Here is a 24,637-nt window from a genome sequence, read left to right as displayed (position 1 = left end):
CACCAATACAGAGTTCAGATTCAGAGTGAATACCCCGTTGATGGCAAAAGTGCATGTAAACGGTTTTAGAGAGAGAGAAAAAATGTTAAAGCCGTTTGTTGGCATTTGCAACTAGTTTTAAAATGGGATTGAAAAAATATTGGATATGTATAATGATACCAGTGGGATTTCTGTTTTTTTAAATAATGTTTATTTTAGATGAGGTGTGACTTTCAATGGCTTCTGTCAACTTGCTTTTCCTTGTGTTCTTTATATTTTGAATTGCAATCCCAAATTAACAAACATGTACTTTACTTACCATTCATAAAAAGCCTTAAAATATTTCAGTGTTGATATAAAGAGGCTGCACCTTTATACTGTTCTTAAACACAGAAAGAACATGTTCTTTCCCTTCTTGAAATTGTAAAGTGGTTTTGAACTGTTAGAATATGTAACAAAAAGTGGTAACTGAAAATTTATTTACAAAAATAAAGAAAATCAGACTAAGTTACCAAATAATTAGAAGTATTGAAAAACACCTGAAATAAAATTTTCATATTGAACACAACAGATTCCTGGTTAGATGAGTAGATAATGTTTATGTGGAGGGTGAGACAAGTATATGCAAGGTACAGGCTTTTATCTAATCAGGTTTGAGAAATCAAGTGTATGAAGTTGCATTAAATAACTATTTAATGTGCAAAATGTGTTATGGATTTTGGAGACATCAAAAGAACAAACTGGTTGGTAATGTTTTGTGGTTTTTTATGCTCAGATTCTTTGTGAAGTATTTGCAGTAAATTGACTGAACTAGAAGCTATAATTGTAGTACTGTTGAATCATAGTTGGCCCTTTCATTAGAATCTGGGTGGAATCTACCTAGCTTGTAACGATGGCAGTATCCACAACAGTATTCATACCTGATTTTTGTTAATGTATGCATGTGTTTACAAAAGTTTGTAGATTATTAATGAACATTACAAGGCTTTCTAGACCAAATATCAGTTTCTTAAATTCAGATTAAGGTATTTTAAAGATTTTCTCATAATTTTATTCTTTCAGAATGTTGACTAACATGCAGAGTAATTTTCATTTTAAAATTAAAAATACTTGAAGTTCAAGACAAGTACAAAGATGCTTAGGTAGTTTTATTATCTTACATGGATAACATGTTAAAAACTGGAAAGAGTGAATCTGTTTGTCCTGTGCTGAAAGTTTCTGAAACAAGTGATAAAGGTTAAAAAAAGTGTTTGAGTTGAGTTTCATGACATGCAGAGAGAAAACTTGCTTATTGGTATTTTCCATAGACTACAGCCAAGTTGCCAACTTTAAAAGGTCTTCGATGTATACAGAGGTTCATTATCATGCCACTAGAAACAGGCTCATTTCGAGTTAGTCTCTCTTTATTGTATAATTTAGGATTAAAGAATTTCTTTATGTGATGGACCCTTTTACTCAGTATGTGAAAGATACTACTGAGAAGATATCATCTTAGATCAAGTTCTAGCAACAAGAGAGATACTGTTTACAATTCTGGGCAAAGAGCACTTTTGAATTAGCAATTATAACATTACCTGTGATCTTTTTACCTATTGAGTAATTTAGAAATATAATCTCTAATCTTAAAAAAATCCAACTTTCAAAACATGCAGCAAATATTGAGCAAGATTTGATAGCTATCAGAGAAACAAAAAAAGGTAATATGTCCCAACTTAAAAACATTTGTAAAACACATTAACAGAATAACTTCATACTTAAAGTTAAAATCCCCATTTTATTAAAATATAAAATTAATTTGTAAAATGGAAAATACTGAGATTGAAAGAGAGGAATAAAAGGAGATGAACCATCACTAACACTTTCATGAATTATGAATATTTGTTTATCTCAAAACATCAAATTTAAATAAAAGGACTATTGAAAATGCTTAAATGCATACTAATTGAAAAAAAAAGTTAGTAACACTAACACTAAGAGGATGTTTAAAGGAAACTTACTACAGAAGAGAACTTGTCAAATTGTTATTCTACTTTTTCCCAGTACTTTTTACAGACAAAACCAAATAACAAATTCTTAACCAATCAAATTTTTTTCAAAGAAGGGAGACTTTTCACTTAACTCTACTTATATTGCAGTAATGTATTTTCTAGAAAATGTTTTGAGAGTATAGTTCCTTGTCTTGACAAGGTTTGTCCTAATTCCCTGAAAGTACTTGCAGGTAGTTTATGTAGGAGATACTTCAACGTTATTTACTGAATTCTCTGCCATTAGAAGTGGAAGATCAAATTATGATCCTTCTTTTCTGTTTTAATAAAAGATGGTCTAAGATGATCTAATATCAAAGAAACTATGAAAATACTGATTTCACTCCCACTATTAGCTGTATTTTGTACTTTTTAAAAAACATTTTCTCAATACAGCTTTTATTTTGCATAACAAGCATGTTACAGAGATTTTTAATGGTTTCCACCATTTTAATGAATATATTCCAGTTAATTTATACACATACTTTGACTTTCAGGAAGCTCTTAATATGATTCTTCACAAGAAGCTCATTAATAAGTTGAATATATACGTATGTAGAATTGAAAGAAGAGTCAAAAGGTAGATTGAAAATTAGCACACACATAGAATAAGATAATAGACTGGCATTTTTCTGAATGCAGAAAATTTAATTACTGATCACCCACCACTAAGAAAAGAAAGACTGAGAGCTGTCCTTTACTTTTCAAGAAACCATCAATTCCATTCTTAAACTTCTCTAAATTTCTGGCTTCCACTCCTGGCAAACAGCAACTCATTTCATAAGTCAATAACTCAGTTAAACATAAAAGTGTCTTAAGTGGAGCCAAAACTGTCTTTCTTAAGCCTCAAGCTGCTTCTGTCCTCTCATCCTATTGCATTCAGAAATTAAAGACCTTTACTTTATCTCATTAAACCCCCAAGATAATCTTGTAAACCTCAACAAGATCATCTCTCTTAGCATTCTTTTCTCAAGAGAAAATAGGAAATCTTAAGCTACAGTTGTTGGATAGGAACATATATTTAACATTTTCTAAAATCGAATCTGTTATTTCCAATAACAAATTTCCTACTCTCACATCACAGATATTGCTTGACTTTCCTTCCTTTATCCACTTGAACACTGCTTTAAATTTTTCTCACTTGCTCCAGTCTTTTATTCCTCACTTAATTACCCTTGGCAATATGTGTTACATGATATTCTTCACCTACATCAATGTGCACTCCATTCTGGTGCTGTACGTATGCACCTCATTCAGATAATATCATCACTTTATCAAAATATGCAGTCTCTAACACTAGTTTTTAGTGAGTAAGAAGGGCAAGATAATGCATATAATGTGAGATAGAAGTAGTGGTGGAGGACTACATACCAGCCAATACCATGTCCTCCAGTGGGCAATTCAACTAGGCTGCTAAGAACATACAAATGTAATGAACCTGAAGAGATCTAACTTGCAGAAGACTCATCTCCAAAAACAGCCCAGAAAAAAGCAATGAATAAATTGCCTTGTCCACCTCAATCAGGTAGTTTGGGAGAAGCCTTATGAAACTGAAGGATCCCAATGAATAAAAAATCATTGTTTAGCACCTCGAAATACATCAGTGTGGTCTTGAAGTGTTGTTGCCCCTCACTGGACATAACAAGCAACTGAAATCTCACAGGTCACAGAGGTGAGAAATAGTAGTCTGATGAATCAGCGAAAAGGATTCATCAATTTTTCTGGCTGCCAGTGTCTTAGGGAAGAACTGTCTGAAAAGTACAATCAGCACAAACTCCACTTCACAACATGTATAGGTTAGCAACAACAAAAATCAAAGCTTCAGAGAAAGTTGACATGTGATGCAAGTAGCTAAGGTTTCAAACATTGAGAATGGTCATGCAATGCCACCTTACTATTACTATACCAGTTAGAGAAATGAAGTAGCAAGAAAAAACTCATAGGATTGACAGAACCCCTATGAATAGAAGGTGCATTAACACATGTGGAAAGTATCATGTAACAGATATCACTAAGGTAAGTTACATGAGAAATAAAATATTGTAGCAAAGTGAGAAAAATTCAATGCTTAGGTGAGCAAAGGAAGTAATAGCTGTATTGTGAATGTGATAAGAGGTGTGTTTTGGAAAATCCAAAATGCTACCTCTTGTAGCATACATCCCATTTTTAACTGATTCATAATTTTATTATTCTAAAATTCATAGGAAAGTTCCAAAGCCTTAAATATTCATTTAAATACTAAATATATTATTAGCAATCAATCAAGTACAAAAAAGCTTTTTGGGAAATGCCACATATATTAGAGATTTGGCTTAAAATTGTAAATTTACAAAACCTCCAAGTCAATATGAAATTGGTATTATATTTTTTAATCAATGTTGAACAATAGTTAAATCTGACAGCAAGCTTGGCACAGCACACAGTTTTCCTCGTATATGCACAATTTCTTTGACATTTTTGATGAAACAAACTGTAAATTGAACCTTGAAAATTGAACTTTCATAACCTGTAATTGATCTTTTTCCTTTCCTAAGTATTTAGGTAATAATCTTTACAACTGTAAATGTAAGCATACATAATTGCATGCCATTCATTACACTAGCCTTACAGGCATCTGAAACTAAGCATTCACAAAAATTATATTTTCAAAACACACATACGTTCATATACACAACTTTTCTCACTATATGAATAGAAATAACAATATATCTTAATGAACAATGTTTAACTAATTCCAGATATGTCTGATTTTGTGTACCAGTTGTTTTGCCAAGCTCTCATCAATCAAATGTTCATGCATGCTGGAGAAGTGATACTGACTACAAATCTGAACTCACTCTGTATCTACATAAAATGTAACAAGCTTTTAGTAAACTGCAGAAGTCTGTTGTATCTGTCCAAAATATACATCTGTGAATCAAAGCTGGTCTGATTCAGACTGTCAAGTTAAATTGTATTGAAGTTCATGTAAGAATTAGCACACTTTCTTCCAACAAAGAGTTTGCATATTTCTTTTTTCTAACCTCTTCAACCTCCCAAATACAAATACCTGTTTTCAGAATTTTTGTTACAATATTTTGTATTTTCTCTACTGAACTACAAACTGTCACAAAGTCAACAGCGTAGGATAAAATGAAAAGCTGGTAACTCTGACATCAAATTCATAATACCACGTTGAATGGTACTTTATACAAGGTGTGCACTTTGATCCCCTCCACTGGTCACAATATTTACACAAACTTTAGTTTCTGAGATGTTTGAACAGTGTAGATGCAATTAATAAGTAGTTCAAGAACTGAATGGTCACAATTATCCCTGTGTATTAGGATAAAATATCTCAATAGATTAATGGATGACTGAAGGAGAAGTTTGTAATAAATATAGTTCAGTAAAATGTCAAGCTAGATTAGAGCTGCAAGTGAAGTACCTCAAGGTTATTTTCTAGGACCCTTACTATTTTTTCATATACATTAACAAATACTGATAAGAGAATTATCAATAGGTCAGTCAAGTATGTTAGTGATATTTAAGGTTTTTTCATACATGGCCATGAGAAGAAGGTTATTCTACAAGGGATGTAGTACTTATGTAAAATAGGTAAATTAATGGCAGACAGAATTTAAGGAAGCTAAGTGCAAGGAAATCTATACAGGCTACCTTAACTTCTAAATACCACCTTGATGGAAATCAACTCAAAATGTTGCAAAAGAAAAGTATTTTGATGTTTCTGTCAATTAATCTCTTGCACTTTACAGGCATTATGTTGTTGCTAGTGAAAAATCAAATATTATTTTGGGATATAACTAAAGAAACAATGAATGCAAGTTAAAGTTATCATTTCTTCGTGCAGATCTCTCGTTAGAACTCATTTAAAAAGCTGGGTTCAATCTTGGTCTCTTTTCTTTGAGAATGGCACTGAATTGTTGGAAAACTTTCAAAGTAGAGATATGACGTTTCCAAAGTTAGAGAGGATGTCATACGAGAGCAGTGTGAGGTCCTAAAAATTATTTTTCTCTTGTAAAAAAAAAAAAAAAAAAAAGGTATATAGGAGATGTGATTCAAGTGTTGTTTAAATTATAAAGGAAATAGATAAGGCTGATGTTCCACCTTTTTCATGTTTAACGGTAAGACTAAAAGGAAAAGATTTATGATTTTGTATGGTTGAAACCATCTGCAAATTGTCAATATCTGGAATGAACTGTCTTCAGATAGGGTAGATATGACTGGACTGGGATAGTTCAAGAAAGAGCTGGATGAGTACTTTGAGAAATATGGCTATATATAGATAAATGGGTGTTCTGTGAAATGAATGGGACAGCCAGAATTAGCCAAAGAACTTTTTGTTGTCCCTCAATTGTTGTTATCAATGATATGCAATGTAACTTTTAACCTCTTTTTCTCATTTCATGTAAGTTTGTTTGCATACATTTCTTAGTCTTCAAATTAAATATTTGAGGTATACCAATGAAAAATAATTTAAATTCAACAATGTTCACATCTGCTTGTACACTTAATATTAATGTTGGGACTCTTACACAAAATAATCTTATTTAAAAATTTCTGGTAGTATTTTATTATAGTTATTACTTAATTTATTTCTCTATTTATTTGTTTCATTGAACCAGAAGAAAAGTTAATTAAAAGCATGCAAACACTACTTATTAAAAAAAAAAAAAAAAAATCCAAGTTTACCTTGTTATCAAGGTGTTATTCATTTGATGGTTACAAATCAAATGTTAAATTTTGATATTTTTCCCATTTCATTCAGATGTTTATTTATCCTTTTCAATTTTTTATTCCCTTTAAACCCAATTATTTTAGATGTACACAAAATGAACCCCCTCAAAGAATCTTAAAGCTCATTTTATTTTTTTTTACAAGATGGTTGGCCTTTGAATGCACTATATTCAGATACTGTGGATATAGTGAATGTAAAAAGAGTTTACGGAAAGGCTTGATATATATTTAAATAATAAGAATGAGCTTTGAGTTTGTTTTCTTTTTAATGGATGAGATAATCTTGATGGACTAATACATTCCTTGTCCTTAAACTGTGTATATTAATTTTAATAGGTCTCCTTAACACACGAGTAGGAAGAACATATCAGACCATTCATTTAAACAACCAAACCTTACCTGAGGAAGGCTGGCTTGTAGCTGTCGTTGTAGGGAATCTCTTTCTTTTTCAACTTCAGATAGCTTTGTCTGAGCCTCATGCAGTTTTTCCATAAGTTTGTCCCGCTCATCGAGCATATCAACCATAAGCTGTTCAAAATTGGCTTCATCTCCAGTAAATTGTCCTGTCCTCTGACTGACACTGTCTTCAGATATTGTTGGCATCACATCACACATCATCATATTCCACATTTTTTTCAAACGCACCACAAAACGAATAAAACTAAGTAGTTTTTGTTTTACATTAGTCTTGAAATTGAATGAAACTGCTTAAAATTTATCAGAAATTATTTCAATGTTTGGTTTTGATACTGATTTAGTCTTATCTATAATTCTTGTTGTCCTGCCATATAATGCAAGCAATTTACCACAAACTATCGAGTCAATTTCTCATACTCCAAAAGCACAATTAATATTTAAAGTATTACTATTCTTCACATCCAACCAATTATGTCAACCGAGTCCAGTATATGTGGCTTACCAAGCAATATTATTTCAGTTTTAATGGTAAAAAAGAAAAATATTGTGACTAACTAGTTTATTTGAAAATATTAACAACTTGCAATTCAATAAATTTGATCATAAGCCTAAGTATTGGGCATTTAAAGAGTCCTAACATTTGTACCGTGATTACCTTGTGTTACTACGCCTTCACAAGGTTTTACTAAGATACTTTACTAACGAGTAACGTTGCTCAACTCACCGGCGTGGTTTACGAAATTACGTTGCTCACGGCGCCGATGGACAATCCTAAGATACTCTGAATTTGTGGTTAATTTTCAGTTACGTTGTTTAAATTTATTAATTAAAAATCACCATACCTACAGAATAGAATAATTTTCCACATACCTCACTTTTATTAGACAATAAATGAGTACTAATCGTAATACTGTAAAGGAATAAATACGATATAAACTTTGGCGCAGACTACAGAACCACACAAGGCCACAATCACCAGCTCTAGCGGGGCTTTAACTTGTAAGCTCGATTGAAAAAACATAGCTGCTTATATAAGATACTCGAATATTACTGAAATCACTATTATGCACCTTATGAAACTGTAAAGAGTTGTCACAGATTACTTAACAACTAAATCTAAAGCATTATGACTAGATAAAGGATTCTATAAGCCAGAAAATTTGTCTCCATTTTTCCGCACTCTTAACTTCCTCGACTGGAAGCCATATCATATAAGAGTCCAACGCCGACTACTTCCCACAATGCACCGTAATAGCCTCAACTGCAGTGTTCTATTATGTAATGCAAGGCGCGAGAAATCAATCAAAACTATATACCTATGATCAGTGAAGTGAACAGAAATATTTATTATCCTAATTTTAGTAAAATATGTTACTAAATAACTCAGCTGAATTAAATTCAGTGGATTAGCAGAAAAATAATATTTTTACACTTAAACTCTCAATGTATAGAATTGAGTATCATTTTATAAGAACTGTGGATCATGACATGAATTCCAAGAACCATATCAGCAAAACAAAATTGGGTTCAACTAAAAAATGCAATAACTTACGAAAATTCATGCTGTTCGAAGCTATAGGTATCTGACTATAATTCTAAGAATTTTATGCGTGAAATTAAAGAAGGACGTATAACAACATATCAACTACGCCGTATTTGCTATATCTAATGCCGATAAAAGGAGGAATCATCACGCCGGATGGAATACGACACATACAATCGTGGTTGACACGCTATATTTATATTATGAAAGTTCACTTTACCAACTTAATGTAGTTCACGTAATAACAGTTGTTGTTCCTGTAATCTGATAACATAAATATAGCGTGTTAACCATGACTGGATCTGTTGTATTCTTTTGAAAATGAATTTGCATAGAAATCGTATTAATTAAAAACAGTTATTTATTTTTACTAAAATTAACTTTATTCATCGTTCACAAAATATGGTAGACCAAGAGGCTAGTCTTAATTCTCCCGAAGAGCGCATCAAGCAAACACATTGCCAACGGGAAAAAAAAAAAAACACATTAGTAATTATAAGAATGTATAAGTAAAAGTAAGAAACAGTGTATAATTATACGTAAACCGCACTGCATCTACTATACCCCAGCCGATAAGAACATTCGCACAGTACCATGGCTCACTAGTTTTAATTCATATTAGAAATTATAGTTTATTAACACTTTATGTAACGTAACCAGATTTTTTAATCATAAAATCGTAAAATTCTTCGATTTTCAAACATTAAAACTGGGAACCATAATTTTTAATTGAAACTTATAAACAATTAATTATGCAAGTATTAAATGCCATCGAGAGAAAAGGATATTGTTATTTACATCACTGTTGCTATAGATACCAATCTGGCGAGTGACTTTTCTCTGAGCAACTTATTCTTGGCTTAGAGTTTGTTGAAAAATTCTTAGTAACTGTCATTAATGTTTACATTTAAGCAGTAGCGGATTTGAGGTTTTGTGGGATCAGAGGTTAATAATTTTTGTAGGCCCTAAATCCCATGTAATTTCACATAGAATAAAATTACCAATGGACCCCCGTTAAGACCATAAACCCTAAGGCTCAGCCTCTTCTGACACTTACCTAAGTACGCCACTGCATTTGAGTTACTTTAGAGAAATACTTCACAAGGTGAATATCCAACATCGGCTATAAACAGCTCATTCTATTTATATTCAGATAACTTCCTCTGTCAAAAATCACCTGATCGATGATGTATTTAGCAATGACATCAGGTCGTTTGGTGCAGCCAACTTTCAGAAAGTGGCAAAGGCTATGTCGTTATAAGCTGGGTGATAATTTCCATTCTTAGTTCTTAAAAATTCGTATTTCTTTATTCATGATCGTCAGAGGCTCAGGATACTAAACACAAGTATAAAGGTTAAAGACATTGACAAAAAGTAAAACCAGAATACTCATGACGTCTCAAAAAGATTTTATGAAGACACCAGGATAACATTTCAGGAACCGGAAATGTCCATGCCAAACCTTAAGTGACTCACAAGAGCTAACTAACCGAGTCAAAGACTACTAAAGTTAAGGCATTATCCTCCCTTGTTTAAAAATACTGACTAGAGGAGTACCTGGCACCTGCGCATTTACTATTAACTGACGCATATTCACATACAAAATTTACAAATGTTTGGCGTCGGTGCACAATAAAAACAGATATCCTTTTTACCCAAACTATTAAGTTTAATTTTTGGTTTCATGGATTAAGTTAATTAATGGTCCAATTCAGTGTTTTTAGTTACTTTACATTTAGACACTGGCGAAGAAAGATAGGATTGAGATGTATGTCAATTATTCCCTTAGAGAACTCTTTGGATTACATCGATTTATAAAAATAGGGACTAAAACAAAATTTTTAAAAAATGCAGCAAATATAATTTGTTTTATTCAGAAAGTAGGAAATATCAAAGTATTTCTTCATCTTCAGTATAATTATACTATTAATAGTCAAACATCGTTTTCCTTGGATACACTGATTGCTGATGTCTTGATATGACCATATGTGAATGAACTGTTGCCTGAATGCTGTATGTACTTTAAAATGTCACTTACAATTTAGGTCAGTTATTCATGACCATAAGGTACATGACATATATTATATTAAATTTTGTGACTGTGGTGAGACAGTAATGGTTAAGAGATTTCATTAAGTTTGACTAAAAGAAATAGGAAAAGATTTAATTGTATTGTAATCAAGGTGATTTTTCGTAGTTTATAAATAAGGAACGTTTACAAAACCTAAGATAATATAACACTGGTGCTTCCTATCATTTTCTAGGAGTTCTAAATGCGTTGCGGCTGAGATTTCACCTCGCATTTCCTAGCTAAAACGATAAATGGACACTCCACTTTTCGCGTCTGCGGAATTCGGATCCTATAGACATGTTATTGTCTTCATCAAAATGTTTGCATATTTTGCAACAAATAAGGTAACTACTATTAACTTGGATTACAAATACACTGAGCAGTGTTAAACTGAAAAACGCGTCATGTTAAACGCCTACATATATAATTTTTATAATGAAACAGGTTCTATGGACATCATGAACAATTTATTAGAACATAAAACAATTTTATCGGATGCCTGTAGAAAGATGTGCAATTCAACATTTCACCTATTACAATAAAATCTCACCTAAACAGTTCTCAATGGGATTACAATCTGAAGACATTGCTGGCCATGGTAATCTTGTAACGTCCTCCTGGTCGATATAATCCTGTATAATAAACGCATAGTGAGCAGTGACATTGTCAACCGAGAACACAATGTTGCTGCCGAACCTTACCTTAGCAAATAGCAGAAATATCATTTCCACGTAATGACTGTAGGAGGCGCCATTCCTGTTTCCCTTGAGGATACGAAGGGCAATTTTTTTACCATGATGAATAGCTGTGGGAAAAACAGTCTTTCCTCGTCTGTTCTTCAGGCAAACGACGAACACGAACTTTACCATAAACTGTAAGTTGGCATACCGTCTTGCCTAAGTAACACAGTAACAGCGGTGAATTCTGGTTAATATTGGTTTGCAGATAACCCTTCTTGCATAATGACCTTGTTTAGTCAGTTTCATATTCATTATTCTCCTGAACACCCTGGAATGAATGTGTTCATGTCATTCCTCTCATAAGGTGTTGCAAGACTTCTTTCGATGTTAATATATTAGCATGATCAAAACATGGCCCACTCGAACAATAGTTTTCCGCGTCTATCAGTATTCTTTCCGGGAATGTTGACGTTTCAGAATGCTAGATACAGTACACTGGATGTAGTCTACTGTCCTGACAACGTCCGTTTGCTTCAAACCACTTTTGAACAGTCGAACAATTTGGCATCCTATAGTTTCTTGCACGTGACAAAGCATGACTCTACAACAAATACTGAAAAACTGTCTGAACAAAGAGTTTGTCTGTTTCGAAAAAATATTATATACCGAAAGCACACCTTTTTATACAAAACAGGTGTGCAAACGTGTGTTTCGACAAACAGATGCTCGAAACACCTTGTACAGATCAGAATAATAGCTCGTATATTCTCTCTTATTATTGGATATTTACTCAATAACTGTAGACAATAATATAAACATAGAACAGTATGCAAACATTTTGACCAAGACTGCATAACCAGTCACATCACATTCATCTGAATAAACTCCTGGATTTGTCAGTGTTGGACAATAAGAAATGAACTTTCTATAGTTTTAACAATTATATTTAGATAACAATTCAAGTGCTTAGTTCGATACTCTACTACAATAATTGAAAATATTTCATTTTAAGTCGATGACGTGGAAGATAAAATATTTTGAATTTCAGTTTGAGAGAATATCCTGAAATCAAAATATACTGATATTCGAAATAGCTATTACAATGGAGGTTTTCTTATGACAAACTCTGTAGTTAGTAACGTCAAGGCATGTCATGACTAGGTGGTGAGAGCGCTCGACTCGCAATCTGAGGGTCGCGGGTTCGAAAATCCCCGTCATACCAAACATGTTTGCCCTTTCAGCTATGAGGTCGTTATAATGTTACGGTTAGTCCCACTATTCGTTGGTAAAATAGTAGCCTTAGAGTTGACGGTTGATGGTGACGACTAATTGCCTTCCCTCTAGTCTTACACTACTAAATTAGGGACGACTAGTGCAGATAGCCCTTGTGTGGCTATATGTGAAATTCAAAACAAACAAACTAACTAATAAGTGTCAATTATTATGTTTTGTTTTTTTTTGTTTGGAATTATATACAAAGATACACGATGGATTATCTGTGCTTTGTCCACCAAAATGATTTAAACCTGATTTATAGCGTCCTAAGTCTGCAGATATACCGCAGTGTCACTGAGGGGTCAATTATTATAATAACATTTGATTTGATTTTTTTTATATAACTGTCGTATGACCTGGTATTTCTTTTTCTAAATCATAATATCTAATTATTGGTTGTGTATTTCACTTTACATCTCAATCGTGAACTATATTAAAGTTCTAATTGGTTTATGTATATTTCACGCTTTGGAACACACTTGAAATTTAACAAACTCTAAAACAAATGCAGACTGGAAAAAAAGCACGACAAAAACAAACAAACTGGAAACATTTTGATTCAAAATTTTCTCAGATTATTAGATCTTTACTCTGAAAGCAATACCGAAACCCACAAATTGGTAACGTATGGCTATTAGCTGTAGTTTGACATCATGAAACGTCTTCCGTTGAAAACAATCTACTTTCTGGGTCCCCAAGAAACAAAATGGAAAATGTGGACATTTCCTTTCAGAAGGAATTACAGTAAGTTTTTCTAATTTGGTAAACAAAAATAATGTAGACCTTTAACGGAACTTAGGCTGACTTGTGTCAACATAGAATACGAGTGTAGTGGTGGATAATTAATCTTTTAAACGATGATATTAGAAAACTGATCTTTCTTCATGGTAATATTAGAAAATCTGCTGTGTGTAAAGTGTACAGTTGGGTTTATGCATTATTTTGACCAGTTTATATTTACGTACTAAAATTACTGAAGTATGTTTATGTAAAGTGGATCTCATTCTCAATGATAAGGTCACATCTCGATAGAAGACATTGTGATATTGAAGTCTGAGTGTTAAATTTAGTTGGAAAATAGCCTTAAAACCTCTTTATAAATGAGAGTATAACACCGTATATGTATATATATAAGTATACAAACTTGGGCTGATTTATGTTAGGAGTTAAACGCGAAGCTACACAATGGGTTATCTATGTCGTACTCACCATTATATCAAAATCTAGTTCCTAGTGTTATAAGTTACGTCACTAGGGCATCTTGGGATGACAAGAGCAATCAATGCTCGAAACCGTAGTTCTCAGTTGGGTTGGTCATGATACAAATTTTGTAATCTAAATTTTGATATCATAGTTCATCCTATCGAAGTATATGGTTTACTATGAACCTATTGGCATTCTTACAATCGACATACCATTGCTTTAATATGAGAATTTTCAACATCTTTCTTTAAAAAAAACATAGAGCAAACTATGACAAATCCATCATTATTGTGACTACGACAGAGAATTGTTTGTATTGTGAATAATAATGGTTGTCTAATGTCATCAAGGTTCAATCAACCAAGAACATTTTATAATTCAGTTTCTTTTAGACATTGAGACGTTTGTGAAAGGATGGAACAATGGTAACGAAGGCCTGTAGAATGAAGCTTTAGTTCGTAATGTTGTTAAAAATGAGATAAAAAAGCAAGATAGAACGTTGTGTAGATATGGATATCTATTCTTCTCATTTTTCCAAATAAATAAATATACAGAACTGTAATATGAAGAAATATCTGCTTGTGTATATATCATACGGAATTACTCATCACTATCGTGTAGAGCGACCAGTCTCTCATCATTTTCCAATGAATCTTTGTGACAGCTAGAAATCTTTCAAGCAAAGAAGTTAACAGATTGCCTGTGAAGTTTGCTGTGTTTGAAGAATCAAATGGATGTTCGGATAGGATAACATTAACACATTACCACATAGCTGCAAGTGATGGTGAAATCCACTTCGCACGCTTTCTTGAAGCAATAACGATGTTTCAATAGGAAAAATCAAGTATATATTGAAAGACGAAATAGTATGCTGAAAATGTTTGGTATTACTAGTAGTTATTATGAGAAGGAAAAAATGAACTTCAAGACCCATCAGACATTAAAAGGTTGAATGTAGTAATACGTGTCAAATCCTTTCCTTTGCTATGAATATATAAATCCTGGACATAAAAACGTTGACTGTTGGTTTAGATTTTTAAAGCTCATTAATTTTAATAAAGCATGGTGAACATTAACGATGAACTTTCCACTTTACAAATGGTGCCAATAGTAAATTGTGAAACCTACAACTACCAACATTTTTTCTTTGTCATGGTGTATCTGCATTCAGGAATGATAAACATATATTATTACAAATTCTACTCTATCTTGCTTCACTGCTTCAATTCCACCATAACTGTCATTAATGTCTCATAAGAATCCACTCTCTTGCCCTGCTGTTAATGGAAAATCTGTTAATGCAAATTACTGCGTTCACACATCCAAAATTAAGAGAATCTACTAAAGTACATTCCCTCTTTCTGATCCCGTTCTTCAATATATGATGCATCTCAGTGTTGACCACATCCATAGTGCCCTAGGAAAGCTGGCGGAGCAGTTACCTGATTGGATGTGCATCACTTCTATCTGTGTAACGGTGAGCTACTGATGTTTGATCCATTCTACCATCTTGTTTCACAAAATGACGTTCTAGAGTCAGTGACTAGGCAAGACTTGAGCTCCATTATTTTATTAATGTCAGTATTTACATCTTGCATGTTCATTCAGCAAATCACTGAGTTGCTCTCACTGTAGAGGGTCCAGATTGTTTGCACAGTCGTTTAACAAATTATGATATGTGTTGGCATGTATTTGCTTTTAAACATAGCGCAACTGATACAACCATTGTATTACCCCTATCCTAGGTTACTTTTATTTCGCTTACTATACCTATGTTCATTCAACATAAAGTTGGATAAAAATTGCTCAGAATTACAAAACAGCACTGGGAAATCATACCATCTTGAACATATAACCATAAGAGCTAATGGTGCTGCATTTATTGGCAGGAAATAGTTTGTTTCGTATGTAGGCTTTGGATACGCTAGTCTTCATCTTTATTAAAGCATGAAACACCACTTAGGTATGTGAAAGTTACGTTATAACCTTTACTACATATACTTATACAATTCACTGCTACTGAACTCAAACAGTCTATCAGTTCAGAATTAGATATGGCTATGTGCAGATAATTTTTGTGCATACTTTTGCGAAAATTCTTAAACGCAAAACTAAAAATTTATGTAAACACTATTTAGAGACTTAAAACTTCAAAATAACGTTCTGCTTCTAAAACTTTAAAAGAACGATAATAGCAAATTGTAATCCTAGTAGGGTGTAATCCAGTGGTTAAGATGCCCTATTTTGGAACTAAGATTCGGTAATTATCCCTCGACTCGTATTCTAAACGTTTTGAATTTAAAAACCTGTCCCATCAAACATGTTCATCTGTTCAATTTTCTTTTAATTCTCAGATTTGTATTCTTCTTCCCATGTTTCTCTTGAAAAAAGAGAATTTGGCAGAAAACTTTCATATATTATTTATTCAATAAATGAGTATTAGAAGGAAAATATAATACTTTTATTCAGACCTCCAGAAGGCAGAAATGTGGGGTTATAGAACAAAATATTGTCCAAGATTTTTCTGAGTTAAATTAAAAAATTACTACCCAAATACACATCCTCCCAATGTCCTTAGGTAAAAAGTTTCAGATCTATAGGTTTACTACTCTTCGTGCAGTAGCGATCACACACTCATATAGACACGTATGCGCGCATGGGCATGTTTGTCTGTGATTTCTATTTGTAGTACAATGAACCACTTTTCTAGGTGTTTTTTTTTTTTTTTGCTAGAATGCCTCATTAAAACGATGCGAATGCGTCTACGCGCGTGCATGTGAATAAGCAATAAAATATTCGTAACAAGTATACTGAAGTGTGCAAAAGTGTTAAAACAAAATTAAATTAATTTCAGGCTACTTTATAAAACAATGGAAAGTAAATCACAGGTTAAACATCAAAATATTATTAATATTCATAGTTAGTACAACAGAAACTCAGTGGAAGTCCTCGAGTTGAGCAAACAGTTAATATTTTACGTCCTCCTTGTGCTATAATAACCACAGACAGTCTTTCAAGCATTGATTCAACGTATTTAATCAAAGTGTCCTTTGGGATTTTACCCCGAATGTGTTTAATATACCTCCATAAAATTTCCTTCGAAGTGATTGTTTATTTATCAAATGTTTGACCTATTAAATTCCAGATCTACATGCACAAATGGGTTGAAATCAGGGTTCTACGTAGGCCGTTGGATTATTTGAATGATTTCAGCATCTTCTTTCTTAATTAAGTAATTTATGCATAGGTTGAAGGAGTGTTTGGGGTTATTATGTTTTTGGTAGTAGAATTCTTTACCAATAATACGCAAACCATTTGGTATACCATGACGGATCAGTCAATATCTGACGGTACTTGTGCTGGTACATTATTACATCTATTTTGTAAATATCTCCTGTCGTCTCAGCAGAAAAATACCCCCAAACCATCACACACTCGACCCCATACTTCTACGCATCGAGGTAAGTATCTTTCACCTCACTTCTGCCAGGCGTACAACCAACGCTTTGAATCAAATATTTCAAAATTGGACTCATCCGTCCATAACATCTTTTTCCGATCATCAACAGCCCAGTTTTGTACGTTGTAGCAATATCTAGAAATCAAAGTCAAGGTTTTTTAACTGCTACAGAACCAAACACTCCATTTTTGTTGAGCCCTTTTGATACTGTAGATGTGAACACTTTTCTGTCATTTGATACATAGTTGTTTATCTCATACTTGAAATCAGTGGCAGTCTTCCTTCTGTCCCGAAGGCTGAATAAACGAAAATATTTAGCATCAGTATCATTGAGTTTAGGTATTCTACCTCTTCTTTTCCTATTTTTCCATTTATCTGTCCTCACGATCTATGGTGTACTTAATTAATAGTATTTGGGGAGCATTTCAAGCCTGCAGCAATCCATCGAACAGTCCAACCAGCATCATGTGAAGTTTTAATGCGAACTCTCAGCTCTAGTGACAACTCTGTACGCTTTCTGGGTCGTGGCGTGACAACAGGCTTAACATATAGGGTTAACACTGTGTTTTTTAACATTTAATTGTGGAGTACTATTAACTCGATTTTTTCTAGCATATACCAGTACAATATGCTAGTTTCTTGCAAGCTTATTTCTCTATAGTTAAGACGCTGCATAGGGTACCACAACAGCTATTTCAGACCCTGAATTTGATCAGTGTGTTCAAATCATTCAAGCAGAATTATTGTTACATGCTCTTAGTAGAAGTATATGGGAATTTTAAAAATGATAAGTATTCTCATCCTGGCGCATTCGGCTGTCAACAAAAATCCGTGAAGCATTACCATAACGTTGAAATTTATATTCTGTAATGGCATGGTAGAACTAGCTCAATAAAATAGAAAGAATCGCAAAATATTCTCTTAACACTGTACTGTATATCATATCAAACAAAGCTCCAACAGTACAACTAAGTATCTCTATGATCGCTTGTCTGTTTGTTTTTGGTGAATTTCGCGCAAAGCTACGCGAGGGCTATCTGCGCTAGCCGTCCCTAATTTAGCGGTGTAAGACAAGAGAGAAGGCAGCTGGTCATCACCACCCACCGCCAACTTTTGGTCTACTCTTTCACCAACGAATAGTGGAATTGACCGTCACATTATAACGCCCCCATGGCTGAAAGGACGAGCATGCTTGGTGCGACCGGGATTCGAACCCGCGACCTTTGTATTACGAGTCGATGCCCTAACACACTTGGCTATGCCGGGCCTGATCGTTTGTCCTAAAATATTTGAGACACAAAACCACTATAAAAAAGCAATTTATAAAATTCAGTAAAACTTTTTAAATGTGAAAAAGTTTGAAATATTTAACTGAAAGCAGATAATATTTTTATATATTGATTAAAATAATATCTATTTTGAAGAAACGTTGGTTTTATTCTTTGAATTTAAATTTTATTATTTGATTTTAATTATAAGATTGCTTAGTATCTTTTTCTTATGACGATTTCATTTTAGAGAATAATAAATGAAGGTTTAATATGTGGTTATATATTCATATGATTTAAAACGCCTGCCTGTGGTTTCCTATAAATTTATAACATTTCTGTATAATTATTGTTTGAACGTGGTGTGTAGATATATAACTTTAGAAGAAATTATAACGTGAACTAACTGGGACATTCTATACATTTATAATAGTTTGAGGCTCAAACAGAAACTCCTTTTAAATATTAAATATGCACCCCACCCATTACATAAAAAGGTTAAGACATTTTTATGAAAGGATAACCCCCTGGGAGTGACTTTTAGTGATTTAATATTGTATTATGCGGCGATAATTTAATAAATATGGATCGTTTTCAGATTAATGTGAAGGTGCCATGATGCAACTGTAGAAAATATCAAAATAATAACTTTCAGTTAACATGATTTACGTGCAACATGGCTATTTTATATGTGCTCTCTGTTTCTTACTTGGTTTAGGTGTGTAGTTTATGATCTACTTACGTGATACGATTTATTCATCTGTTAATCGTATGTCTACAATTCATGACCCAAACTTACAAACCTTTAGTTAATGAGTTGGCTTTTTTTTTTTTTTCGGATATCATTTTATTTTTTAACAAGTACAAATTTCGCACTTGCCTGTTGTTTGTTTGTTTTAAATTAAGCACAAAGCTACACAATGCGCTATCTGTGCTCTGCCCACCATATCACGGATATCAAAACCAAGTTTCTTGCAGTGTGGGTTTGCAGAATTCCGCTGTGCCACTAGGAGGCCTGCCTTTTGCCTAGCCTAATAATTTTTTTGTGCAAGTCCTTTTTTGGATTAACGATTAGGCTTACCGCTACAAAGATAGTAGAACGCAGACATTGCAGGTAATGAAATAACATGTGAGCCAACCTTCTTGCGTTAACTTGTCTCACTTTTGAAAACATGAAGTTTCTCTATATCTGGCTATAAAACGTTGTAAGTATCTTTATTATTCTCATGTTTACTTTCAGTACAGACAAGAAGTTATTTAATAGTCTTGTAGTCGTTTCACAGAGAAGGGAGATCCATCAGAAGGAAGTTTCCACACACAAGTCCTTTATAGTTCAATTTTCTCTTTAACATTCTGATTGTACCCTGAATAAAACTTCATCAAATTTTAACTATAGCTTGAATAAGAAAAAAGAAACAGAGTCACTGTAACAAATGCCGGCATTTACCGTGCCCTCAGCTTGAATAGTGGGCAGCATGGCTGTTATACAAATGGTCAGGAGAAGAATTATCAGTAGCTTTAAAAAACTTCCTATGTTCGTCTTTAGAAAAGTAAGCTAGAGTTATGGATGCTGCAAAAGAGAAGATATCGACTTCGATCCTTATGATATAAAAAATTCTGTTAAAGTATTTGGGCATGCACAAGGACAATTCTCAAAAAATGATAAAGTTAAAATCCATGGTTGCAATTGAGTAACTTCATAATAAAGAAAACATGGTAAAATTTTCATCAAAATATTTACTCATCCCGAATCAGAAAATGGTTATCGCAGATGGATTCAAGGACGACCTCATTGTTTGAGTGGTTATTTCAGGTTGATTTGTAGACCAAGATCTATTCTCTTCACGAGAAGAAATAGGTACCAGGCTTCTACTTCATGTTTTGCATGCTTCACGAGAAGTTCTTCGCTTAGAATATCTCAAGGCATTGAAGTTGCTTGTCTGTAGATGCATCGTATCCACAGGTTGGAAGCAATACAATAGCTTTGGTTTCGTATCAATTGAACTTGGTCAATGTATGTTGCTAGAGTACACACAATGATTGGGTGTGGCTCAACAAATAGTTTTGTAAGGGTTGGCAAACTAAAGCCATGGCGGTTTGTCAAAAAAGAATCCACAAACATTTAGAAGCCTTACCAGGTTTGGAATTACTAATTGTTTATCTCCTGCTAAAAGCTTCTGACAACACCTCCCAATGACCCAACTGCTGACTTAACGCATATAAGTTGTGTACGATATCAGCTTTTCTATTATAAACAGGTTTGGATTGAAGCTCTCTCCCAAATGATAATATTCTGCGAGATACCAGATAGGCAAACTATTCTTATCTGGAACCATTCTCTGGAAGCTCAGCCTAACATTCCCTCACCTATGGTAAATCGCAAGCATCACGGCAAGGATAGACACCTTTTTCTAACACAGTGGTTCTTAACCTGGGTTCAATCGAACCCCAGGGGTTTGGTGAGTCAGTCTCAGGGGTTCGGCGGAGGTCAAGACACACACACTGTGTGTGTGTCCGTTCCGTTCACCCCACTCGTATTATTCGTGACGTCATGCTCCACTTGGCCATCAGTGGCTGCGGCTGATTACGTAACATCACTTGGCCTTAATATCTGTGCTGCAGGGAACTTCGTGCGCTTAGCAGTCGACTTGAGACTGTAGTAATCGTGCGTCATTTGTGATTTTTTCCCCTAACCTTTCAATCCCTTTATACTAACTATGTCGAGCGAAAACAGAAAGTGGTCAGACGAATACGTACAATATGGATTCACGTGTATAACGGAACTTGATGGGAGTCGGCGTCCTCAATGCATGATTTGCAATGCCAAGTTGAGTAATTCTAGTCTAGCACCTTCAAAACTAAAAGAACACTCCCTAAAGCTACATTGAGATGGGAAATACAAGAACACAACGCTTGCTGAATTCAAGGTAGAGAGCGCCAGGTTCGATGAAAAGGCTACTTTGCCTGTTCTCAGCTTTGCATCCATCGACAAACCGATCCTCACAGCATCGTACGAAGTTGCGTACTTGATCACAAAGCAAGGCAAACCACACACCATTGGTGAAACACTCGTAAAACCAGCTGCGTTGAAGATGGCGAATATCATGCTGGGAAAAGCTGCTGAAAATAAGTTATCCCAAATTTCTCTGCTGATGACACCATCAGCAGTAGAATAGATAACATGAGCGATGACATCTTGGCTCAAGTAGTTGCAGATCTGATTTCAAGCTCAGCAAAATTCAGCCTTCAGCTCGACGAGACCACCGACGTTTCCAATCTAAGCCAGCTTGTTGTATTCGTGCGCTATGTGAAGAATGACGAGATAAAAGATGATTTTTTATTTTGTAAGCCTCTTACAACAACAACTAAGGCAGCCGACGTGAAGAAACTTGTGAATGACTTCTTCAGAGAAGACGATCTTTCGTGGGATATGGTTTCTGCAGTTTGTTCTGACTCCAGTCATGCTGGAACGAAACTCTGGTTTTGGTGCGCTGGTGAAAGCCGATGCACCACACATCATTGTAACGCATTGTGTTCTGCACAGGCATGCGTTGGCAACACAAACCGTGCCTTCAAAACTCACAGAACTATTAAAAATTGTAATGGAATGTGTAAATTTTGTGCGAAATAGTACCCTGAAGCACCGCATCTTCAAAGAGCTGTGTAACGAAATGGGCTCTGAATTCGAGGTACTTCTGTACCATTCTAACGTTCGGTGATTATCCCGGGAAAAGGTGCTGAATCGTGTTTTTGCCATGCGTGTGGAATTTGCGAGAGCACCAACATTGTCATGCAGATTGCTTTGAAAAATCTGAGTTCATTCTCATTTTGGCATACGTGGCCGATATCTTCAATGCTCTCAACCATCTCAATCAACAGATGCAAGGAGGTGGAGTCAACATCATCGAAGCGGAAGAAAACCTGAAGGCTTTTCAAAAAAAAGCTACCGTTATGGAAACAACGAACAGAGAATGATAACTTCGCAAACTTTCCCCTGCTGGACGACTGTGTAAGTAAGATCGAAGATGTGTCTGAAATCGGAGACATTTCTGTACCCGGGGAACTGAAGCAAGCAATTGCCATGCACTTAGATGAGCTCGCAAAGTCTCTCGACGGATACTTCCCCACCAGAGAGTCATATCCAGCATGAGTAAGACAGCCGTTCACGTTTAGTGTTGCGACAGCAGACGTCAATGATGAATACCTCGACGAAATCATTGAACTTCAGAAGAGCCAGGTTCAACAGCAACTTTTTAGAACAACAACGCTCTTGACGTTTTCGTGTCATTAAATCGTAGCGTACTCTCTTATTGCTGAGAAAGCCCTTGAGATAGTCATACCGTTTGTTACAACGTATCTTTGCGAGCAATCCTTTTCAAGGATGGTAGACATAAAAACGAAGGAAAGGAACAGATTTTGCTGCGAAAATGATATGAGAGTGGCACTTGCCAAGGTGAAGCCACGCATTTCTGAACTTGTCTCTGAAAGGCAAGAGCAAAAGTGACATTAATTTGCAGTAAATATTCATTGAGTTTTTTGTTTTTGTGTGAAATTCATTTTTTGTTGGTTTAGTTCTTTGAACACAGTGATATTGTGTGCAACTGATGCATGGTTCATTTTGTGCACTAATAAAATATCTACTTATGTTTTGAATTTAAAAAAAATCATATTCTATTTTTCCAATTACGAAGGGTTCAGTGAATGCAGGTACGAAACTTCCGGGGTTAAGTTCCTCCAACGAGGTTTAGAACCACTGTTCTAACACTAATGTCAAAAACACCTACTCTAGTTGTCTTCTGGAACTCATTACACTTAGGTGTAAAAATATGGACGTAGCTTCTGCTGTTTGAGACGAAGCATGGAGGTTTGCTTGTGTAGTGGTGGTGAGAGCTGATATAATCCTTATAAAGTTGGCAGTGTGAATACAAATTAGTTTGACACTACATGGGATTCACATGTAGACATATAACGTATGACACATACATTGAAAAAAGACTAGACACAAATATGTATATGCAGTGTTGTCCATTGTTGAGAGGAGGGCACCGATTGGCAATTGTTTAGCTCCATGATATGCAGTAGTGTTGCTGACTTCTATTATAATGAATTCAGTATTTAAAAGTTTAGTGTAATAAAGTAATCTGTGCTTTAACTATCGGGTCCTCTTGTGCCAAGCAAAACTTCTTTTACGACAAGTACTTTTTGTCTATCTAGATAAGTTATTAATCTGGGTTAAAGAAAGCTTTACATTACGAAAATTAGCTTTGTCTTTAAAGTAGCTCAAATCTCTATATGTCAATCCTTTTTTCTTTAAGACTAGTCTTGATAGATTAAGTAACTTTGTTTGACCTTTCAACTTGAGCAAAATGTTGTCATGGATATAAAACTCTTTCATTTCCATATTTTTTACCACTTTCTAACACAAAATTCACCCTAGACAAGTGCCTAGGAGATATTCGGGTTATTTTTCAATAACACAGTTGATGATATAAGGGACTATAAGTTTATAAGGTTGTTTGTACGATGTAACAAAGTGAGCAGTTTTTTTCGTTTCAGTGATTCTGTGTTTATATATACGATGAGTGTTTTATTTGTTTAACAGTTTCTGAAACATAAGACTAAATATGATTTTTTTCCACAAAGGAAAAGAGCAGTAATAATCTTTGTGAATTTTGATCGTAGTTTTGTAGTTTCATTTTAAAAATCATAATTTTCAAATTTCGAGAAATAATTTATAACACCTAAAATGAAAACATTGAAAGAACTAACAACTAAGAACTCGGGGCCCGGCATGGCCGAGCGCGTTAAGGCATGCGCTCGTAATCTGAGGGTGGCGGGTTCGCATCCGAGTCGCGCTAAACATGCTCGCCCTTCCAGTCGTGGGGGCGTTATTATGTGACGGTCAATCCCACTTTCGTTGGTAAAAGAGTAGCCCAAGAGTTGGCGGTGGGTGGTGATGACTAGCTGCCTTCCCTCTAGT

General features: G+C 34.4%; 1 protein-coding gene across 5 annotated transcripts in view; it reads right to left on the bottom strand.

Annotated features, from left to right (window-relative positions):
• Liprin-alpha (PTPRF interacting protein alpha) overlaps positions 1-8,402 on the bottom strand; it is a 303,577-nt gene extending 295,175 nt beyond the window's left edge. For all 5 annotated transcript variants that reach the window (XR_013030960.1, XM_076512547.1, XM_076512546.1 and 2 more), the window contains exon 1: positions 7,140-8,402. Coding sequence is in view for 4 of the 5 variants with exons in the window: in XM_076512547.1 (XP_076368662.1) it covers positions 7,140-7,370 (231 nt within the window). In the remaining variant the exon portion in view is untranslated. The remainder of the gene's footprint in view (positions 1-7,139) is intronic.
• Between the last annotated feature and the right edge of the window lie 16,235 nt (positions 8,403-24,637).

The sequence above is a fragment of the Tachypleus tridentatus genome, chromosome 7 (assembly GCF_004210375.1).
Source record: "Tachypleus tridentatus isolate NWPU-2018 chromosome 7, ASM421037v1, whole genome shotgun sequence".
NCBI lineage: Eukaryota > Metazoa > Arthropoda > Merostomata > Xiphosura > Limulidae > Tachypleus > Tachypleus tridentatus.
This window is presented reverse-complemented; position numbering and strand designations above follow the sequence as displayed.